This window comes from Mastacembelus armatus, chromosome 5 (genome assembly GCF_900324485.2).
Source record: "Mastacembelus armatus chromosome 5, fMasArm1.2, whole genome shotgun sequence".
In the NCBI taxonomy this organism is placed as follows: Eukaryota; Metazoa; Chordata; class Actinopteri; order Synbranchiformes; family Mastacembelidae; genus Mastacembelus; species Mastacembelus armatus.
The window spans coordinates 1,157,365-1,178,897 of record NC_046637.1 but is presented as its reverse complement, the minus strand read 5'-3'; the positions used below and the strand labels follow the sequence as shown (position 1 = coordinate 1,178,897).

At 43.9% G+C, this 21,533-nt stretch overlaps 1 protein-coding gene across 1 annotated transcript; it reads left to right on the top strand.

Moving 5' to 3' along the window:
• The first annotated feature begins 1,049 nt into the window (after positions 1–1,049).
• On the top strand, positions 1,050–20,166 carry sdc4 (syndecan 4). Its single transcript, XM_026306857.1, has 5 exons — positions 1,050–1,349; positions 15,191–15,386; positions 15,511–15,554; positions 15,656–15,854; positions 16,361–20,166. Exons 1-5 carry the CDS (start codon positions 1,065–1,067, stop codon positions 16,510–16,512), a joined length of 876 nt encoding a protein of 291 aa, XP_026162642.1. The 5' UTR covers positions 1,050–1,064; the 3' UTR covers positions 16,513–20,166.
• Positions 20,167–21,533: the final 1,367 nt, after the last annotated feature.

Genomic DNA, 21,533 nt, shown 5'->3' with positions numbered 1-21,533 from the left:
TTTAGTGCAGTAATACTTTAAATGCAGGACTTTTACTTGGATCAGATGATTTTAATGTGGTATTTCCACTGTTACTGCAGTAAAATGTCTGAGTACTTATTCTAGTACAGTCAGAAAGTGAAGATTTGCTCAAATGTCAGGTCCATGGTATAAATTTCAAATTGGTCCTCAGAAAGATAGAGAAACACGTTCACGGGGGGGGGTTGATTTTATCCAGATGCCGACAGGAAAGTGAAAAAACAAAAACAAACAGGAAAATAAAAGCAGAAAAACTGTACCTAATGTGAAGCCCACAGGGAGACAGAGGAGGGGAAAGCGAAAGGAAAGAAAGGGAGAGGAGGGAGGCAGGAATTTCTACGGAAAGTTGTCGTCATTTTCTATGAAGCTGTAAAAACCCCACCGGAAGTTCTCTTTTGAGCAGAAATAATTGCTCAAACTTTCTACCAAAGTAAAAGTGCGCACAACCCATTGTAAAAATGCTTCAAAATGCAACTTAAATACAAAGTGTCCGTGTTGGCAAATGGCGTGTTATGAATTATTTCTTGTTGCTGTTTAATCAGTAAAGAGAAACATAGGCACATGAAAAAAACTTTATTTTGATTTGAGTTTCACAATAACAACTCATATAGTCTATTCAATTTCATATTAGATTGTCTTATTGTGTTCTGTGCCTTCTGTTTGACATATTTTATTTAGGATACTAAAACCAAAGATAGATAGTCCATATAAAATCAGCACATATAGTTAAAGTTTATAAAAATAATATAAACTATCAGAAACACAGACTTTTTGAATAAAATTGAATTTATTAACAAATTAATTTCTACACATGCAGACAGTGAGATATTAATTAATTTAATGAGCTCTACAAATAACATTTTATTACGTGCAGAATGGCAGGAGTTTAGACTTTTATTTTGACCACCGCTGTTTCCTGGGTAACTTGACGCTGGGGGCGTGGCCACTTGTTGAGCCGCTTTACCGTAATCACGGAGAAGGAAAGCGGCGTGACGTCACCGCCCGGCGCTGATTGGACGGCTCTGACGGAGCGTGTATTTCTGCACATGAGACGGACCGAGGACCGGAGAAGCGAACGAGTCACCGGAGAGAAGAGACCGAAGAGACGCGGACAGGTGAAAACAACGTGTACGTTTGTTGGACTATACCGGGACGGAGACTCGGTACCTACAAGACCCGAACGTTTACGGCACCGGTTAAGTTTTAACGTTAAATCCCTGCGACGCCAACGGGCGACTCTCCGTTCATCTGTTTTACCATCACCGGGAAGGACAACCATGCTGGCCCTGTGCTTCGTGCTGATTTTATCTGCCTCCGTGTTTTCAGAGTCGGTAAGTTCTCGGTTCTACTCCACATGTTTTTACTTTGCACCGAAGTTTTGTGCGCATGGACGTCGGTCCGGTTTCAGGCTCGTTTGAACATTTTTAGTTAAATCTCAGGTGAACCAGTAAAAGCCTCGGGGCTTGTGAGCTCCTTTGACATCTCTGAGGTCCAGATATCGGTCGAGGGAAGAAGGACACACGGGACCGAGCGGGCCGAGTCTGGAGCCGTGGTGTGGGGAGCTGGGGCCAGACTCTGGGACCCCCTTTGTCATCAGTTGTCCTGAAAGTTACTTAAACTGACTTAAACCCACATGTTCAGAGGCAGGTGGTGATTAGACTGTAGATATGTTTATTTACTTCTTCTTCTTCTTATTGTTGTTGTTGTTTTTAACACACAGGATATTTAACTAATCCCAGACAGACCCTTACACTCGGTGATGACGTCACTAAAACCTCATCATTATTATCAATTATCAGCGTCTGATTGTTCGTCCACTTGGACCATTTATTGTTTAGTTGCTAACGATGTGAAGCTGAAAATCTGACACTGTAGAAACAGGAATTAAAGACTATCTGGGTTTTTTTTGCTTGGAAAGGGGGGGGGAACAGTGGTTTAGTGGTTAGCACTGTTGCCTCACATCAAGAAGGTTCCTGGTCTGAAACCCATCAGGGGCCTTTCTGTGTGGAGTCTGCATGTTCTCCCTGTGCTTGTGTGGGTTTTCTCCAGGTACTCTGGTTTCCTCCCACAGTCCAAAAACATGTATGTCAGGTTGATTGGTGACTCTAAATTGCCCATAGGAGTGAGTGTGAGTGTGTGAGGTTGTTTGTCTCTATGTGGCCCTGTGATGGACTGGGGACCTGTCCAGGGTGGACCCCTGCCTTTCACCCAGAGAGAGCTGGGATAGGCTCCAGCAGGTCCCTGGGACCTTGGTTAGGACTAAGGGGGTACAGATGATGGATGGATGGATGGATGGATGGAAGAGTTGAGGTAGCTCTATAACTGCAGGCTGAATAAAATGGAGAATGTGCCCCAGTGATATGGATGAAGTTAAAATGTTGGATTAACACATTCTGGGACAAGTTAAACATAAGTGTCTTGCTTGGCTGTGCAAAGGTCTGACTGCAGAAAACTCACTGAACTGGAGGTGGTTGACATTTGCCAGTGTTATTTCACAAGCAGCTGGAGGTTTTCCATGTGCAGCTTTCTGACTTTTGAGAATTATGAGCTGCAATTATGTTGAGGGTGTGACCTATCCTCATTTTGGCAATTTAGATTTTTGTGTTTGTGTGGGATTTTTTCCATATTATGTCAGCTCTGCTGTGTTGTGTAGCGTTGTGACACCTATAATTAGACTGTGTGATATTGGCACCATTATTCTGCTGCCACCCAAGCTTTGTTTCTTCATTAGCATCTTGTTCACACACCTAAAGGAAAGAACTGGACCTGGTGTGTTCTCACAGGTCAACTAAGCTGCTCCATTCTGATTACTGTTTGCCAGTATTTGTTAATATTTGTTGGTTTTCTTTGTGTTGTGAACTGAATTTCTTCTGGGCTTTGGACTGTTTAGCAAAAACAAGACATTTGATGATGCCTTCTGTGGCTTATGACAACATGATCAATTCGCTAATAAAAACTAGTCGTTATTCGTGCTGCTTCTCTGTCATGATGGGTTGTTTTGGACCTGGTGGATGAACTGTTTGGGTGCTGACCATATGTCTGTGATGTTATCATGCACAGAGCTCCAGCTGCAGCGTGGAGGCTATCACATGTCCAACCTCATATTCTGTGGCTTTTGTAATCCTTATTTCCAATAGCGTATCCTGTAGGGCTAATAAAGGCTGTCAGAAAGCCACACACACACACACACACACACACATACACACACATACACGTGCCCTGCCCCCCCCCAGTTTGTCAGTACAAATGGTGTGAAAGGACACATAGCAGTAAATAACTGACTGAACCAAACCAGTTACTCCAGGTTTGGGCACACGTGAGGCCTCTTATACCTTAGCGTGAGGTTTAACTGGTTCTAACAGGAGGCCAGATTCCAAAGATGTACATGTCATGTACGTCGCTGTGACGTAGCATGACAGCCTGAAATTTCCCATGATGGAGTCAGAAACACTCGGGACGCTAACCCTGAACTGAAGGGGTGAACATTTGCTCTTTTAGGGTGTTTTTTCCACCGACATGTTGCAGTCACAAGTACGACCGAAACGCTGTCGGTCTGTGACATTCCTCAGAACCATGGAGCTTCTGCTGGCTCACTCATCTTCTTGTCTCTCCTGCTCCCCTCTCCTCCTCTTTTTTGATTTTGCCTCTGGAATGTGACCCATGGTGACCTTGACCGGCCCTCTTGGGGATTTTGCACACTTGGAGGGATCTCAATAGGGCCCTGGGGCCTAGGGGAAACTCTTTTCCTCTGGCTTGTCCAAGAGTGGATACACCTACAGCTTTCCCACCAAAATATGCTCCTTTTCTTGCATTTGCTGCTCCAGATTTTGAGTTTTATTTCTTTATTCTTTACTCAGCCTGTCTCCCCACCTGTTCCCACTATCCTTTGCTGTTTCTGTGATCAGTGGTCATTCCTAGGTAAGCCCCAGTGACCTCTCTTTCTTTTTATTTGCCACACTTTCCATTGATGGACCCTTTTTGTCTGAGCTTTGACAATCCATCCCTCCACCTCTTGTCCTTTCTTTCCTATTGGTTCGATAGCGGCGTTCTTCCAGCTCACAATAGACCCTGCTCTGAATGGGAAGAAGCCTTTTTCTGGAGGCATGATTGGAATGCTTTTATCACCAGATTGAGTTGGCTTTATCGTCACCGTAACACCAAGGGTCTTATAATTTTCTAATTCTGGGAATTTATTGTTTCATTTTGCAAAGTTTCTCCTGGTCTTATGTTTGTTTGTCTGTGTGGTGACCATTCTGGTTTCAGATGTACTGTACAGGCCAATCTTCTTGTGTAGTTTTATCAGTTTGTCTAAGATAGACCAGGCCAAACAAGTCCTGTTCAGCGTTTTTTTCCCCTGACCTCAGCAGGTTCTGCCCATGTGTGGCCACAAACCAGAAACCAAGTCACTGAGACCTTGATGACAAAGCACTGAGTGAAGGTCAAAGGTAGAAAAGTATTTGTTTGTTTTTGTGTTACACCACAAATACTGAGCTTTAGGACAAAATATGTGGCTTAGTTTCCACCTGATTTTAATATTAACACTGAAAAGTAAGAAGTATATGTTATTTAAAAAGTTTTTACACTTGGTCAAAGAGTTGGTGTACATGTAAAAGCACCGTGTGCATCATCTTGTCACAGATGGTTTAAAATCAAGTAGAAGATTAGAGACACAGTTCATCTTAACCGGGTCCTAATATTCACCTAATGGGAGGGAATGAAAATTCACTACAATTAAAATAGTGAAAAGAAAAAAATAACAGCTAAAGGTTTCGTTTCGCTCGGCAGCCTCGGAGCACCTTAATTTACCAAATGTGCTTGTGGTAACAACTGTGCTGGTTAATCAGGGTAAAGAAATCCTCTTTGGTCAGGAGTTAATCCATGTTGCACCACCAAACCCCAGCTTGCTGCCTTTGCAGCTTTGGGGCGCTGTCCATTTGTTATATCTTGTTGGAATGTGACTGGTTTTGCATTTAGACCTCAGTCATTTGCACGAGAAAGAGCCTGTTTTTTTTTTTTTAAGGACGTTTTTTTGTCTCTCTTGCATGATGGGGTGCACTGAAAGCCTGCGTGGTGAAAAGAATGTGGCGAAGCAGGGAGGGAAAGAGGGAGCATGATAAATAGTATGACTAGGATGTAATAATGGTTCCTGCATTGCTGTCCGCTGGTCTATAAAATCCCTTTGGGCTGAGGAATGTTGGCACAGAGAGAGGAGGGTTTTGTCCTTCCTGCTTCTGGTGGAGAGCAGTCGAGAATCCGATTCCCTCCCTACACCCCTTTTCAACCACTACATATTCTGGCACTTGTTACGGGAACTATATGAATACATTTAGGGCAGAAGGCAACCATAAAACCCCTCAGAGTCCTGCAATATCACTTTCACCCAAAAGTTTTTTTGGGCTGTTTTTGCTGGAGAGAATTCCTAGTTAAGCAAAACCTGGACCTTTTACATCAGAGCACAAGTATTTCAAGCTTTTCCCACAATAATGCCCTTGTGTTTTCAAACTGCTGGTTTTGTGTGACGAACCAATAACTGATCATCAAAATATTCGCCCCGTGTTTCTCATGTCATCGTATGTTTAAGGAAAGCAGCAAAACTTCAGATTTGAAAAGGTAGAACCTTGAAATGTTTAGTGTGTTTCCTTAAAAATGACCAATCAATTATCAGAACCTGAGGAAGCTGTGAACAAGCTGCGTAACTAATGAGACTTTATTAAAGCTGGAGCCGCAGCAGTTTGTCGTTACCTGAAAACATATTTTAACAGCACGTTCCCTTTTTCGATGGAAGGCCTAAAACATGTGCAGGCCAACACACCAGTTCTCCTCACCTCCACCTCCCCCGGTCTTGAAAAGAAATGCTGCTGTGGCTTTGTGGTGGGCTAGTAAAATACAGCGGGCTGTGGAATATGATCCTTGCTGTGTTTCCATTGGGAAATGTATCACCGAGGCTGTTTGATGTCAGTCCTGCAGTCCCAGGACCCCCTGTCATAGTCTGACAGATGGTTCCAGGCCTGAAGCCAGACTGTTAGCATCTATCAGCACTGATGTGCTCTGTTTTTATTCCCTGAGCCGAACAGCTGTAGCTGAGCACAAAAACAGAGGCAATGAGCTCCACCATGGGCCCAGGGCTGTGGAGCAAAATCAAACTTCTCAGTAACACTGACAAAAGTAGCTCCACCTGAGTCTCCTGAGCAAAAAGTATCTGCTTAAACCCAGAACCTGAATTTATCTGTGCTGTCACGTCTGTGTACTGTGTGGTTAGATCATTATTGGACCGAACCTCTTGGACTGTGGACTACAGCTGGAACAATTAGTCAGTGAGTCTATTCGTTGATGGGCAGGAAATTAATCCACAACCCTTTTTATAACTGATGAATAGTTTGTCAAATAAGTGTCAAACGTTAATACCTTCCTTCCTTATACGAGAGTAAACGTGGGCTGTGGGTTGGACTAAATCATGGACTGGACATTTTCACTGTTTTCTGACGCTTCACAGCCAAAATGATTAACTGAGAAAACAGGCAGCAGGTTAATCCACAATGAAATGGTCATTATTTGCAGCTCCAGTTTCACTTTTCTCTTGTACAGCTCTATTTGTTTATCATCAGACCTGTTTTCTAGTGGGGATTTTTGCAGCTTTCCCAGTCAAGGCTCCTCTGTTGTTCTCTGGAAATGTGTTTCCTGCTAAATGAAACTACACTTGTGGTGTAGCGCACACGCTCCGATACTGTACAGAGGCCACCAGAGATCGTGGTGGTTTTGGGTGGTATGAGGACTTCCCCTTCTTCAGAAATCCTCCCTGATGAATGTGAGACAGCTTCACTTTGATGTGGTGTGTCTCTGTATAAAGTGTGTGTGTGTGTGTGTGTGTGTGTGTGTGTGTGTGTGTGTGTGTGTGTGTGTGTGTGTGTGTGTGTGTGTGTGTGTGTGTGTGTGTGTGTGTGTGTGTGTGTGTGTGTGTGTGTACATGAGCGTCTCCCTACATTTAGACCACCAGCAGCTCTCCCAGCCGACCCATGTGGGCACCACAGTCACTAACCCTATTGTCAACAACAGAGGCCACCTTGTGTGTTTCCAATCCACATAATTCATCTGTGATTAACTTGTGCTGGTGTTGAGCCTTTGTACCAGTGCTTCCTTATTGGTTTTAAAGATGTGTGTTACTACTTAGGATGATAACCACTGGTTGTTAAAAATGAAATACTTATTACTGGGTGTAGATTATTTTTGTCTCTAAAGTGCCAAACCGCCTCTACCTCATGCTGTGTGTGTGTGTGTGTGTGGGTGTGTGTGTGTGTGGGTGGGTGGGTGGGTGTGTGTGTGTGTGTGTGTGTCCTGTAGCTGCAGAGAGCTCCTCCATGGGTGGCTGTAGCAGTCAGGAAAACGTCTTATACCTCAGCTAGGTGACAGGAAGGGCTAATTTACAGAGTACTTTGATAGGTAAACTGTGTCTCAGCTACACTACCCCCCTCCACGACACTCTGCTACCTATTGTTATTCCAGCTTCTCTACCCTGTAAGACTGTGTGGAAAAACTCGTGAGGAAAAGGATCCAAAGTGGTGGAAATATCCCAAATATAGGACCTGAATTGTGTTTTGTGGACCTACCCATGCTGTTTAAGGTCGGTCCTTCCCTAAATCCCAGGCTCATTTTGAGCATTACTGGTACATCTCGGTGTGCTATGGGAAGCAGCACCACAGACCAGATCGCAGCATTCGGTTCCAACCATGAACCAGAAGAACCTGAACAGCAGACTTTGGTGGCTTGGCCCAAACATGGTGTTTCTCTCTGTGCACGGAGCACCTTGGCTCCATTGTCGAGGAAAGAGGAATGCGGTCGCTGACTGTGCAGCCAAGGTCTTGGCTGTGTAGTCGGCCCACATGGGGAGAAGCATTTGTCAGTCTGCAACACTCAACAGCAGCAGCTTCGAACAGACCACCACACATGTCAAAGGCTCCGGCAGGTGGAATTAGTTTCTGTTAGCTGTTTCAGGTGTTTCTGCCTCAAGCCGACCTGATCGTTACCTTAAAGCAGTGAGAGCAGCATCTATAACTCATGTGTCCTAAAAACTTTTCCTTTAGTTGGTGACCTTTAAAAGCTGCTGCTTGTTTTACCTGCCCCCTTTTTTTTTCTCCCTCCCTGCAAACAAAGCAAAAAAGTGTCAACACCCCATGAAGATTGTAAAAGGTTAGAAGATGTCGGCACTGGATAACTAACATATATTTGAATGTTAACTCATTTTCCCGTGAGTGATGTGGAGACGGTGTTCACGGTGGTTTGATCAGTAACAAGCAGGTTCTTTGTATTAATGTTTGGTCTCTGCTTAGTCATAATGTGACTCATGATGTGAGCCAGACCAGCTCTTGCGTTAACGCCTGCTGGATGAAGATTAACCATTAACACCAGTGGGACAGCATCTGTTAATCAAATTGGGATTAAACATAATTTTCACTCCACTTGCTCGACTCATTTATGGTGTGTTTGGTGTCTTTAGATCATTTTTCTAAATAATAAAACTAAGAAAGGCCTGTTTTGTTTTGTGTTTTTTAAATTGAGCTGTTTACTGGTGTTGTGAAGTAGGAGTCGGTCCGATCTGCAGTTATACTGGATAAAGAGTCGACTTAAACTCCCCTTCTTGGAAATGAATGGCAGACTAATGGCCTCACATGTCCCTGTAAGCATCAATACATCAGTTGTTTATGGGGGAAAATCCATATTCATGCAGCTTTTGGGGCTTTTTTTTTAAAACTTTTCCTGAGATGGATATTTCCTGTTTTCCTGCCTTTCTCGGCCTGAAGCTGATCCTTTAGCTGATAGTGACTCCTCAGTGGTTCACATTAAATCCACTGGGCTGTAATGTCTTTGATCCAAAGCAGTGATATGCCCGCCTGAGGGAAAGGCATCAAAGGGTTTGAAGATACATTAGAGAGGCACGACTCCTGGAAGAGTTGGACTCGCTGCGGGCATTCGGCCCATTTGTCCATCAGTCGTGGATTTGGTAATAACGGGGAAATCGTCCAATTGACACAGCAGGATGGATTCATCTGCAGGAGGAAGTGTCCAATAAAGGCTGTTCTAAAAAGACTGTGGGCCTTCCCTCGAATGGTGCCCGTTAAACCTCAATTAGCCTTATCAGTGGAGCCTGAATCTGCTGCACAGCTGGCCACATCTGGTTCATCTGTACTGCCACTGTCTTATCTCAAATGGTCAGAAAGGGAACAGAGTCTAATAGACAGCGAGCAGTACAGGTCATTATCAGTTAAACTCATTTTACTGAGTCATATTTGTGTTAGTGGAGATCATGTCTGTGGGGAGGAAACGTCAGAGAAGCCGTTTCATCATTGACATTTTGGGTTTAACTTGGAAACACTGAACCATCTCTGTTACTGTAACGAGCACTAGTTTTAAATATTTTAGCTTTCTAATGGTAATGGATCACACCTGAAGCGCCTGGTTGGAAAGCAAGGTTGGGGTTCTCAAGTGTATGTCTTTTGGCAGAGATATGTCAGGGGTCAGAAGTGCATGGTACAAGCAGATCAGGTGACATAATACATGGTGCAGGTCCTGCTGGCTCAAGTATCACCCGGCAGCAGGAGGGGTAGGGGGGGGGAGTGGAACAACAAGATGGGAAATGGCGAGGCTGTGAAATATGTAGAGAAGCACTTTGACTTCAGAGCACCACGACTGTTCAAAGCCAGACCTTTTCATTTGGTGTGTTTAGGGTCTAGGAGGTAGTCTCAGGCCCAAGAGCTACCTGAATGTCAGAAGAAAGAGTGAATAAAGGTTAGAGAACAGCAATAATAGTCTTTTCTCGGAAAGGTCAAGAGACGTTGGACATCACAAAGACTAAAGAAGCACATTCCTGCATGCTGGTGTCTCTTTCTGCCTTTTCATACTTTGTACCTCCTCCACGCCGCTGTGTGAATGGAGCAGATGCCTCTGCCAGTGTCGGCAGATGGAGGGATTGTTTCCACAGTTTATTGAAGGGAGGCTGCTGGAGGCTTACCCCCGGTTACCTTGGTCATTGATATGCTCTTGAGGCGTCCACTGGCATTGTTTGGTGTCAATGGAAGGGACAGACCCAAAGGCTGGGTGGCGGGTGTCTTGACAGACTGCCTTTCACTGAATGCAGACGACTGGGGAACTGGAAAGTTTAGGACCTCCATGCCGGGATAGGCCGGATAAACCAGGACAGGCCAGGAGGCTGAGATGTAAAGACGTTTCATGTCACTTTTCAACATTTGACTCTTCCTTGTGAAGACTGTTGTTTTACGAGTAAATGTACCACAATGAGCAGAATTGATTCATATATAGCTGGAACAATTAGTCACTTAACTGAGTTCTGTAACGGCAGAAGCCACTTCTTTGGTTCCAGCTTTTCTAATGTGACTGAACATCCTGTGTTGTGTTCTATCGATGGACCGAGAAAGAAATGTGCTGAGATGCATTTCCTGTTGGACGTACTGTTAAATTTCATGCTGACTACATGGGTGAAATATGGAGATGATTAATGAGAGACTGGAGAGATGTTTTTCACGGGAGGACGGGTGCAAAGGGAAATATTTTAGTGTTTTCTGAACGTAGTATAAGAACTGCTGAAGGTTTCCTCCTTGTTCCGTCACACCCGATGGTGTCTGGGTCTCACATTGTGTGCGGGTTTTGTATTTGATGCGAAGTGAGAGGTTCTGCTGTTGGATGGCTCTGATCTCTGTGGTAGACCAGATAAATATCTGAAGTGATGCTCACTGTTTAAACTCTGAGTCCTTCATGTTGTGGAAGTAGAAAGTTGTTGCACGCTGTGCGTCACAACTACGGGAGTTTGGTTTCACACATATCTCCATTACATCATTAGTTTGGCTGTGAACCACTGATGGGAGGAAACAACAGTCGTGTGTTTGGGTCTTTTAAAATGGCTTACGGCCAATGTGGGTGAGCAGCCTGAAGTCAATAGTTTTACTCTGAAGTAAGACTTTATTCTAAGGACGCATCACGTAGGCTGAGATAGTTTCTCCTGAAACACAGGTCTGTGTTGTCTGTATTTTCCTGCCTTTACTGAATGTTGCTGCTGTTCTTGAGTGATCCGTTTTCCTGGAAGTTTGTCCGTCTGTGGCTTTGCTCCGAACCACACTGAGCCCACAGTTTGTGTGGCAGAGCCCATTAAGGCTGCAGTTGTTGTGAACGCTTGAGGCTTAATAATGTGAGGGCGTTTTTGCTGAGATTACATGTGGCAGTGATAATAAAAGTGTTTGTGCACGTTCACTTAATGAGCTTAGAGCTTCTAGAGTTGGACTCTGACAATCCTGATTTTGTTTTTCACTTTATACAGTTAATAAAAAAAAATAATTACATGTTTCTGTTTCTTAAATGTTTTGACACTTAGGGCACCTTCTGTCTTTTCAGCAGTTCAATTCCTGACCAGCAGGAAGTCATGACTGGGTGAAACTGGGTTTAACAAATCAGTCCGACTCTCGTTCGGCCATGTGAGCACTGATTTTCATGTCATGTTTGTTTGGTTACATAACCAATGTTCACAAACCCGTCTCTCCTTTCCCTTTTGCCTCTGCGCTGTTTCAGTCATACTTGGCTATGAAGCTCGCACATTTTTCTTTTAGTACAGAAACAGTTCAACATCTGCAGAGTTTTTTTTTTTTTTGTTTTTTTTTTAATGCGAACTGTGGAACCGAGACTTCCGTTTCCATTCCCTGCCCTGCTGCTGGTGTGTTGTTCCAAAACACATTCTTGTATTTGGGGGCGAGTGAGCTTCTTTTTGTCTGGACAGACTGAAACTTGGCCTGAACCCTGTTCTGGCTCTGCTCCCTGAGAGAATATAGTAAAGATGGAATATCACGTCAGATCATTCCATCTCCCCCTCCTCTGTTTTACTGAGTACACCTGGCCTGTTGGGACAGGCTGCAGTCGAGCTGTAGGGCTGTTGTTGTAGACCACTTCAGACAGCACTGTATGGGTTTTTTTTTTTTTTTGGCAGATCTCTCCAGGACACAAAGGCACATCCACATGTCAGGACAGGGAGGTTTACAGTCAGCAGCATCTAGGAGGGAAGGTCTTATTGGCCCTCCAGGACACTGACACATGAACATATGGGCTTTTCTGGGTCTGAACCTGTTCTGACACTAAAGTCTTTGTCAGATACACAAGCAGTGGTTTGGTGGTGCACTTACAATTACTGAACCCAAGGAGTCTTTAGTCAGCACACACCAGGTGAGCTAACAGCTTTAAAAAAGTCTTTATGCAGATTTTAACAGTCAGGACTACGAGGCTTTATCAGATTTGACTGACGACTGTCACAAACTAACTTTACGCTCATTGCTCGTAGTAGAAAGTCGGTAAAATGGGTTTTCTGGGCCTTTGGACTCGCAGTACACAGAGTAAATCATGCCTGAGGGGATGATGTAAAATAATAGTGTTACGGGAAGATTGGAGCTGTTCGAGTGACTCACGCTGGTGGAGCTGATTCAACAGGCCTGACTCAGATGAATCCGCTTCATGGGCCGAACGACTGTGATTCCTGGGTGAGTCAGCGGGCCTGTCCCAGCACGCTGCAGCAGCGTTTTCTTCTGAATGGAGAAGGTAAACAACAGTCACCGTTTTACAGACGCTCACGACGGCACGTAAACACACACACACTGGATCACAGCTGGAAGGGTTCAAACCAGGAAATAATCGAGGTCCATAACATGCTGCTGCTGCTGCTGTTATCAGGGGACAACCCAAATAATGTGAAAACCGGAGCCCTGATGTGGTTAAAAACATACCCACATGTTTGTCTAGGAGTAAATAAACACACACGATGACAAATTCATTGTCTTTATTATAACAAGCTGCACTGAGCACAGCTCCCACCAACCAGCTCCACATGCTGTGATTGCAAAGCCATGAAAACTAGTCAGTCAGCAAACAACAGCAACAAGGAACAGATTGTTAGAAGTAAACACCTAAAAAAACAAAAGTGAGCTTGAACTAAATAACTGGGTAAAATAGATCCAGCTTTGAAACTGAGAAATAAAATCAAACATCTGAAATAGGAAGTACCCCCCCCCCCCACATCCTGCTACTCATATACTGGCTCTGAGACAGAGATTTGCCTCCAAACACACCGTTAGCATGAAGAGTACTTGTAAACACACCCCCCCCCACACACACACACACATGATGCTGGGAGGCCCCGGGCAGGCTTAGCCACCAGTTAACCCCTGAAGTGAAGACCCCTCTCAGGACTCAGATGGAAGTCGTTATGAGGAGAGCCCATGACGTCAGCTCAGTCTGTGTGAGCGGCAGTAAATGGGATGTTGTGGGATGCCCAGGCATCTTTCCAGCGTGATTGTGGTCAGTTTCTGTTCTCGGTAAATGGAAGGTTTCATTAAAAAATAAAGCAAAATCTTTCCTCACAGCTCAGCGCTTTTCTCTGTGCAAGGACCCAACAGGACTGAACTGTCTGCTTCCTGCAAGGTCACTAAATAAGAATGCATGAAAATACTTTTATACTCGTGTTGCGTTCAGGTAGCACTGAAACAGCTGATGTCTTCAAATGTTGAAGAATATTTAACATGAAAAAACATCAAATCTTCACATTTAAAAAGCTGAGACCAGAAACTGCTGAGAACATTAGATGATTTTATGTCTTAGCTCATTGTTTTATTCTCTCTGCTCTTCAGCCTTGAAAATATTGAAGAGTTTAAAAACAGCAAATCTGGTGAAGTTTTTTAAAAAAAGTTTTGGATGCTTTAAGATGTGAAACTGCTGCCGTTGAGCTTTTCTCACCTTGTTTTATCTCGACATCGCCCTGTTTAGTTTGGCCCTAATGCTGATTAACTGTGTGTGTGTCCTGTAATGATAATTAGGCTGAGGGGTGTGATGTGTGTACTGAAGCTTTCTGTGCTTTAATCCCGTTCACGCTGCTTGCTGAGCAAATGCTCAATGAAATTAAGTGTGCTAATGTGATTAAAGGCGGTGCGTGTGTCTTCGTAGTGATTAGAGAGATGCTGTTGATCTATTAATGTTGGAAGAGCCAGGGTGACATCTTTAAATACCAACTCCAACATAAACCCAGTGATTTGTGTTTTTACGTTGATTAAAATGAATAAATTGAATCTTCTTTGTCCTGGACTGTGTTAGTCTTTATATTTTAATCAGCATTTAGTTGTGAAGCTGCAACAACTAATTTCAGTAGACAAATAATATTAAGTCCCTTCTCTTGCAAAATTGGTGTTTTAATCCTCAGAGTAACTTTTTCTTTTCACTGCTCTTTATAAACTGAATAACTACACAAAACAGGAACTGGCCTATTCTCTCTATCGTTTCCATTTGAAGTATCAGGTGGAGACAAACTGTCGCAGCCTCTGTTTTTCTGTTTGTTTGGCGTCAGGACGGCGACAGACACACGGACACATTTGTTATTCTGTCTGGCCTTGAAATTAGTGGAGTGTTCAGACGTAATTTGAAATTGTGGCTGGAGCTACAGAAACGAATGTGAATGAACCCAGATAATTTTCTTGTAGCTCCAGAAATCCTGTCCAGAGTTGGGAGTGTTGGTCTGTGTAATTTGCAGGTTTAGTTTTGGCAGGATTTCCGGTCGTCTCGGGCCGTGTCGCCACCGTGCAATTGGAACGGGTAATAACTGTTTTTCTGCCTATGGATCACTTCATCCTGAGAAAGAGACTTTTCTCTTCCACCGACCGCAAATCTGAGGTTTACAGAAAAGGACCTCCAGATGATAATGGCTGCTGGAGCAGGCGGACATGCAGGAACGTACCATTATTCAGTGGTGAATGGTGGTTTCTCTGTGATGGCTGTGCCTGGAAATGTCGGGTTTTTATCCCTCTGTTCTCGAGCCATGCTCGCAGTGAGGCTGCAGAGTCGACGATGTCGTTCTGTCCGTCCACTGAAATATATTTAACTTCAGTTAAACAGGCATCGTCTAGAAACGTGGTTCAGACGTTCCAGGAGTAGAGACTCAGTCCTAATGACTCTGGGAATCCTCTGTGTTTAGGTTTCTCTGTTCTTTGGCAAAGCTGAAACATTCCCATCAGCCACAGCTCAACTGCTGGTCAACAGATATGCAAACACAGTGAACTGCGATAGTGACTGCTCTTGTATTGTTAGCATCCAGACATCCTCTGTATCCTCTGACCCCGGCCCCTCTCCGATGTCCCCGCAGGTGAGGGAGACGGAGACATGGATGCCCATGAAGACCACTCAGGTGGCTGCCATGGGGAGTGATGACCTGGACCTGGAGTCATCGGGAGACTCCCTGAACAGCTCCGACTTCGGCTTCATAGACGACGAGGACGAGGACGAGGACGATTACTACACGGATGAGTACAGCGATGACCTCTCTGGGTCTGGTGATGAAGGTTGGTCTTCACGTAGACTTGGACATGTTTATAAGACCAATTTAAACTAAACTCAGATTTTACCCTGTAGTTTTGCAGGTTTTCTTCCTGACATAAGATTAAATGCCAAATGTTGTTTTCACAGAAATAACCGTGTCACCTGGAATGGAGTCCAGACCATCAGATCTGGTGAGAACTTCCTAGACTTGATGATTTTAGATTATAAGTGTTTAAATCTGTCTCTTGGGTTCCAATTGACCTCAGTTTAACTTCTCTCTCTCTGTCTTCAGCCTGACATGAACAACAACAAGATCCCAGAGTTGGAGAGCCCAGTGCGCCCAACCATCAACGAGGAGGACGTCGTCCGGAACAATAATGAAATCCCCATGCTGAGGAACAACGCAGAGACCGTCGAGGAGCACCCATCCAACGTCCTCATGTCCCACACCAGCGACAACAGCATCTTTGAGAGGCCTGAGGTCCTCGCAGGTCAGTACGCTTCCCTGAGTGACCAGGGAGAGGCAGGTGTTTTGTTGACGCTGCTGCTCTTGTGTTTGAGAGGAAAACAAAGATTATTCCTCAGCCAGACACTAATCTCTGTACGATGAGAAGTTTGAAGGTCAAGGATTTTTATCATGAAGGCAACTGAACTAAATGTCTGCAGGACGAGATAAAGACATTAAGCCACGTAGCCGTAGGATTCCTGCCCAGCGAGAGTTAGAGCTGCACAAAGCTTTAATATTAACGCAGGGATGTTAGAGGATCGACAGCTTAACTAATGTGAAAGTCCAATGTTGAATCCAATTAAAAACCTTCAACTGTCAGACAAAGTGACGAGTCAAATGCAGAGTTGTCTTTAAGAGGACCACCCACACCGTAGAGATAACAGGACAATATTCCCTCCATAAAGTCCCAAAAGCTCCAGAATAACAGTGATAAAGTTGTCCTCTCACGTTTTAAGTCTGACACTTTCCATCTTTGTCCGTGTCTTCCAGCCGTGATTGCGAGCGGCGCCGTCGGCCTGTTGCTCGCCGTCCTCCTCATCTCCCTGCTCATCTACTGCCTGAAGAAGAAGGACGAGGGCAGCTACGACCTGGGGAAGAAGCCCATCTACAAGAAGGCCCCCACCACAGAGATCTTCGCATAGACCCTGACCCCCACAGCCCCCTCCTAGACCTCACACACAGACACACCTCACCCCCTTAACCCTTAAAAACCTGAGCAGGTCCAGCACCTGCCTCACAGTGCCTCGTCGTCGTCATCTTCATACCTCCTCCTCACTTTTCTTCTGACCGTGCAGCGGACTGGCGCTCAACAGCTAATCAGGAGAGAAACCCCAACAACACGATTGGTCGACTGACTCTTCCTGCTTGATCCACTAATGTTACTGGTGCTTTCTTAACCAATCAGAGGCTTCGTTGGTCCGTTTTGTCCTTCAACTTTTCTTCTGTCAAACAAAAGGAGTGACAGGGGTGGACTCTTTCAGCAGTGGTACACCACCATCTTTTTTTTTTTATATGTTTTATTTTGTTCCCATGTCAAGAGAAGAAAAAACAACAGAACTTACAAACTGAGGACTCGGAGAACCCAAAATGTTTCTCTCCTCCTGCCTTCTTTTCCACCAGTTTCCAGTTACAAACACTAACGCTGTGCAATGTTTGTTGTCTCAGTATGCTACAGATTAAGAGTCCAGTTATTTATTTCCCCCCTCGTCTTCCTCCCAGTTTCTTTGGACTGAAGCTTGTCACATTACTGTAGCACACGACTTTTAAATTAACTTTTTTAAGAGCTCCTTGTAATGCAGAGAGATTTAAGAAACTTCTTTTTCTATTAAAGAAAGAAAAAAAGTTAATGCTGAAACTGATTTTGATTCAAACAAGGGTACATCGCTATTACAGTCTGCTTGTACGCTGTCATCCATTACAAGTGATAAGTCTGATATTTGTTCATTTTTATCGGTACTTTGCTTCAGTTAGAGAACAAGGGTCAGGGAGTATTTGCACAAACAGAGACGTGATTCAGTCGTTTGTCGGCAGCAAAGAAGAGAAACACCCGCAGAGCTTATAGAACAAAACAAGTCACGTCACATATAAACTTCAACCCCACCTGAAGAACAAGACGGACTGTGCCAAAAGGACTGTTACACAACATCACACACACACACACACACACACGTAACAGGCCTGCACACACACTAAACCTTATCAGAATCAGAACCAGAAGTAATCAGGGGAGACTATTTAACGTACTGTGGAACAAAACATGGAAAAAAAACTTAAGTTATACACAAGAGAAGAAAAATAAAAACTGGTTAAATGTACAGTTGACCAGCAGAAAATCGAAGAGACGTAAAGAGAAGAAATTAGTAGAAAAATCATCTAACCCTGATTATGTAAAGTCCAGACAAACACCAGGGTTATTGAAGTAGCACATTTTAGACTCTACTCCAGTAAAAACCCAACTCTTGGACATTACGTAACTTCCACGAGTCCGATTGCATAAATGTGTAAATGCCGATGCTCTGGGAACAGTGAATAATTGCTGCCGACAGTTATGGTGCAACAGAGTTCGTCAGATGACCTTCTAGGAATTTTTCTTCAAACCTTCTGCCATGTTTTCTTCTCCTGTGGGGAAAGTCCCGTCTGTCTGGTGCATAGTGCCAGATAAGTAAGCTAAACTAATCCCGACAAAGAATTTGCAAATACTGTATGACCCAGGTCACAGAGCCAAATGCACACACACACTGTTTTCTGCCAGTTTGGAGAGGACTTCAAAAACCTGCAGGATGATATTTTACCACTCTAATAATTCCCACTGTGCCTCCAGGGTTTGTTTTCTGTTCTTACATTGAGGTCGACAACAAGCTCCTACAGGGTGACACACCTTCATTCCTCTCACGCACACACACACACACACACACACACACACACACACACACTGCTCGGTCGTGTGTGAAGGGAGCACAGATTCAACACCATGTCGACTGCAGCTGCCCACCCTCTTGCACACTGACATAAAGGAATAGATTGGGAAGCATTTGCTTTCACGCTGAGGGCTACTGTTCAGACTGACGCCACTCATTTCTTAAGCTGCAGGTTAGCTTAGCTTAGCATAAAGACTGGAAACAGGGGGAAACAGCTAGCATGGTTCTGTCCAAAGGGGACAGGCTCCACCTACAAGAAGAGGTGGCATGATTAAGAGATTCTGGTCAAGTGAGTGTCTAAATATTCAGCATTGACAATAATATGACGGTGAATTACTGTTATATTGAAATACTGTGAATTTTGGCTCGTGCTTGGTTTTGATGACCAACTTCAAATGACAGCACTCAGGTGTGATGTACATGCAGCAGTTTATTAATTTACCCTTTACAAAACCAGACTCATCCGGTCTGTTCAGTTACTGCACTTTACACCTGTCAGGACACATGGTTCGCCATCTCAGTGCTAAGCTAACCCTAAATGAACAGACATGAGTGTGACGTCAGGCCCTGACAGTCCAACACAAAGCAAATGAGTGTTGGACTGCTCCTTTAAGTCATGAAGCTGAGGAGCACACGTTCATCTAATGGACTAAATGTTGAAGACTTGAACAGAAATGTTCGGCCCTGCGATCGGAGAAACTGGTAGTTGTCAGTATTTTCTGTTGTTTTTATTTAATTTTTTTGAACCATGGGCCTGATGCTTTTTCTCGATAAGCTACACCGACAGTTCGTTGTTAGTTTTGTGTTTTCAGTATGAGGTCTCTGAGCTGAAGCCGTTCTCCACGGGTCTGACGCTCACATTTCGAAGCTGGAGTCAGCAGCACAGGCTGCTCTGTAAATAGTCAGTAGGTAAAAATAAGTAATGACAGAAAAACTAAAAAAAAAAAAAAAGATGAACTTGGTACTCAGCCATATCCAGGCAACAGAAATATCTACCAAATATTTAAATGCCAAATTATTTTGCTGTTTTCTGTTTGTTTTCCCTGAGCAGTGACGTTCATGTGATTTACTGTAAATATGAATGAGGTTTGATGCGATCAGCTCATACTAACTCACCTCCTCTCATTGTTCTCCAGTGGTCTTTCTCCTCTAGATCATCTTATTCTCTTTTTTTGTATTAATTTAACTGTCAGATTATTTTATTGCTTCTTTCAGGTTGGGGGGATTTCCCCTTTTTAAGCTGTTGTATATGTGATTTCAAAAGTTTTATATACACTAGTTTGAGATTTTCAGAGGCAAATAGTTTTGAAACTTTTTATTTTGTAAGAGTTTCTATTATCTTTTAGACTTTTTGCTTTTGTATTTATGTTTATTGTTTGTTTGTAGAAGGATTGCTTACGTGGTTGGTGTTTGTCTCGTTGTTGTGTCGATGAGCCATGTTGTCGGTAACGGACCTGGGGGCGATTACTTGCTGGTTTTTTTATTGGAGTTTTATTCTTTGCAGCCGAACTGGAACATGATAAATCTGCTGTTACAGAAACAACCCTGTAACCGGTCGAGGACTTCACCTCCCAAATCTCAAAAAAAAAAGGGTTAGTCAATAAAACACGATACACGTTTGTGTATCAGCCTCGACAGGGACTGTGATTGGGTTCAGGTTTAAAGTGGAAACCCTGTTCTGTGGGTAATGGCTCCAGGTCTGTGGGAGAGAGAGAGAGAGAGAGAGAGAGAGAGAGAGAGAGAGAGACGTGTTCTGCTGCTTAATGTCACAAACATCACGTGTGAATCACCAGTGGAGTGGAGAGGCCAATGAAGCATTGGTTTCTGCATGAAGTTGTGATTTCTTATTGGAAATAAAGCTATTTTTATGCACATTTACGACCTCGTGTTGTCCTGTGCCGTGTGTCCGCAGCTCATTAGGAGAAAAAGATGGTTTAGAGAGGAAACAGGATTTTAACAAACACAGTTCAGGCCCATTCACTTTCTGCACACTCTGCTGTGTGGGTTTTAAATTAATACACATTCACATCCTTCACTGTGGCTCCAGTTCACGCTCAACTGCTTTAATGATCAATTATTAATTATGTATCTAGAACCTGGCGGAGTCCACCTGTGACAAACTCATCTGATTGGTCAGTTTAGAAAGACACACACCTGTGTGAATAAGGTCCCACAGCTCACACTGTGCGTCCAGAGAGTTTCAGGAAGGAAAGGCTCTTTAGTTGGCATGGAGGCTCCTACAGCCATGCTAGCAGCTTTGAGCTAATGCTAATATCATCAGTGTCAATGCTGTATAATGTTTAGCCTGTTAGCATGCTAACACAATAATCACTAAGCACTGTTTGATTTCTATTTTCCGTCTCACTTGACCTTGTAATTGTGTTGTTCTAAAGCTGATTGAATTTCCCTTCATTTTTAAATTTTCTGTTTATTACACTTAAATACTGATTTTTCTTTCCATTAGGCATCACCACAGCTGATCAACTGATCCACATAGTTAATTTGGCACAAGTTTCACACCTTGGGCTTGGGACCGACACTAAGACTGTGCTTGCTTGTCTAGTGGCACCTGGTCTTCCAACGTGGTCTCCCATCCAAGTATGAACCCTGAGATCGGACGGGATCGGTCACTGACAGGACGGTAATGTACCGTAATTAACGTTTATTTAATAACAAACTGCGTTGCCTGTTTGATGCTGGACGAAATGTGTGAGAATTATAAAAAAAAAAGTTCAGTTTCTGTTCAGTTCTGGACCAGAATCCAGATGTTGTTGAGAAATATCACTGAAAGCTACAAATCAGGGCGTCAGCCTCATGGTGCCGCTACAGGAAAAACCAAAGTCACTGTGGTTCTTCCTCAGGGGAGAAGGAATATCTGGGGGAAAAAATGGACCAAATCATCAGGTGGACACATTTTGGAGGGTGTTTGAACACTGTGACCTGTTGGTGGCGCTACAGGAAAAGTGAGAGATCAGATTCATCCTCTGAGAACCGTCCTAGAGCTGCTGTGATGTTTCAGCGTTGGAACGACCGAGCTACAGGCAGAAACGTGTGAGTCTCCCGACCTTAAGAGCTCAACATTTACAGTCTCCACATGTTCTTGTCTTATCTGGGTTTGTTCTGATGAGCGCTCACCCACAGTGTGCACTTGTAGAGACATTTGTGGGGATTTCCAGGACGGTTTGCAGCAGGTAGCAGGTTTTCCATCACTGCTCTTTAATCATTGGAGCATCTCGGTCCGGGGA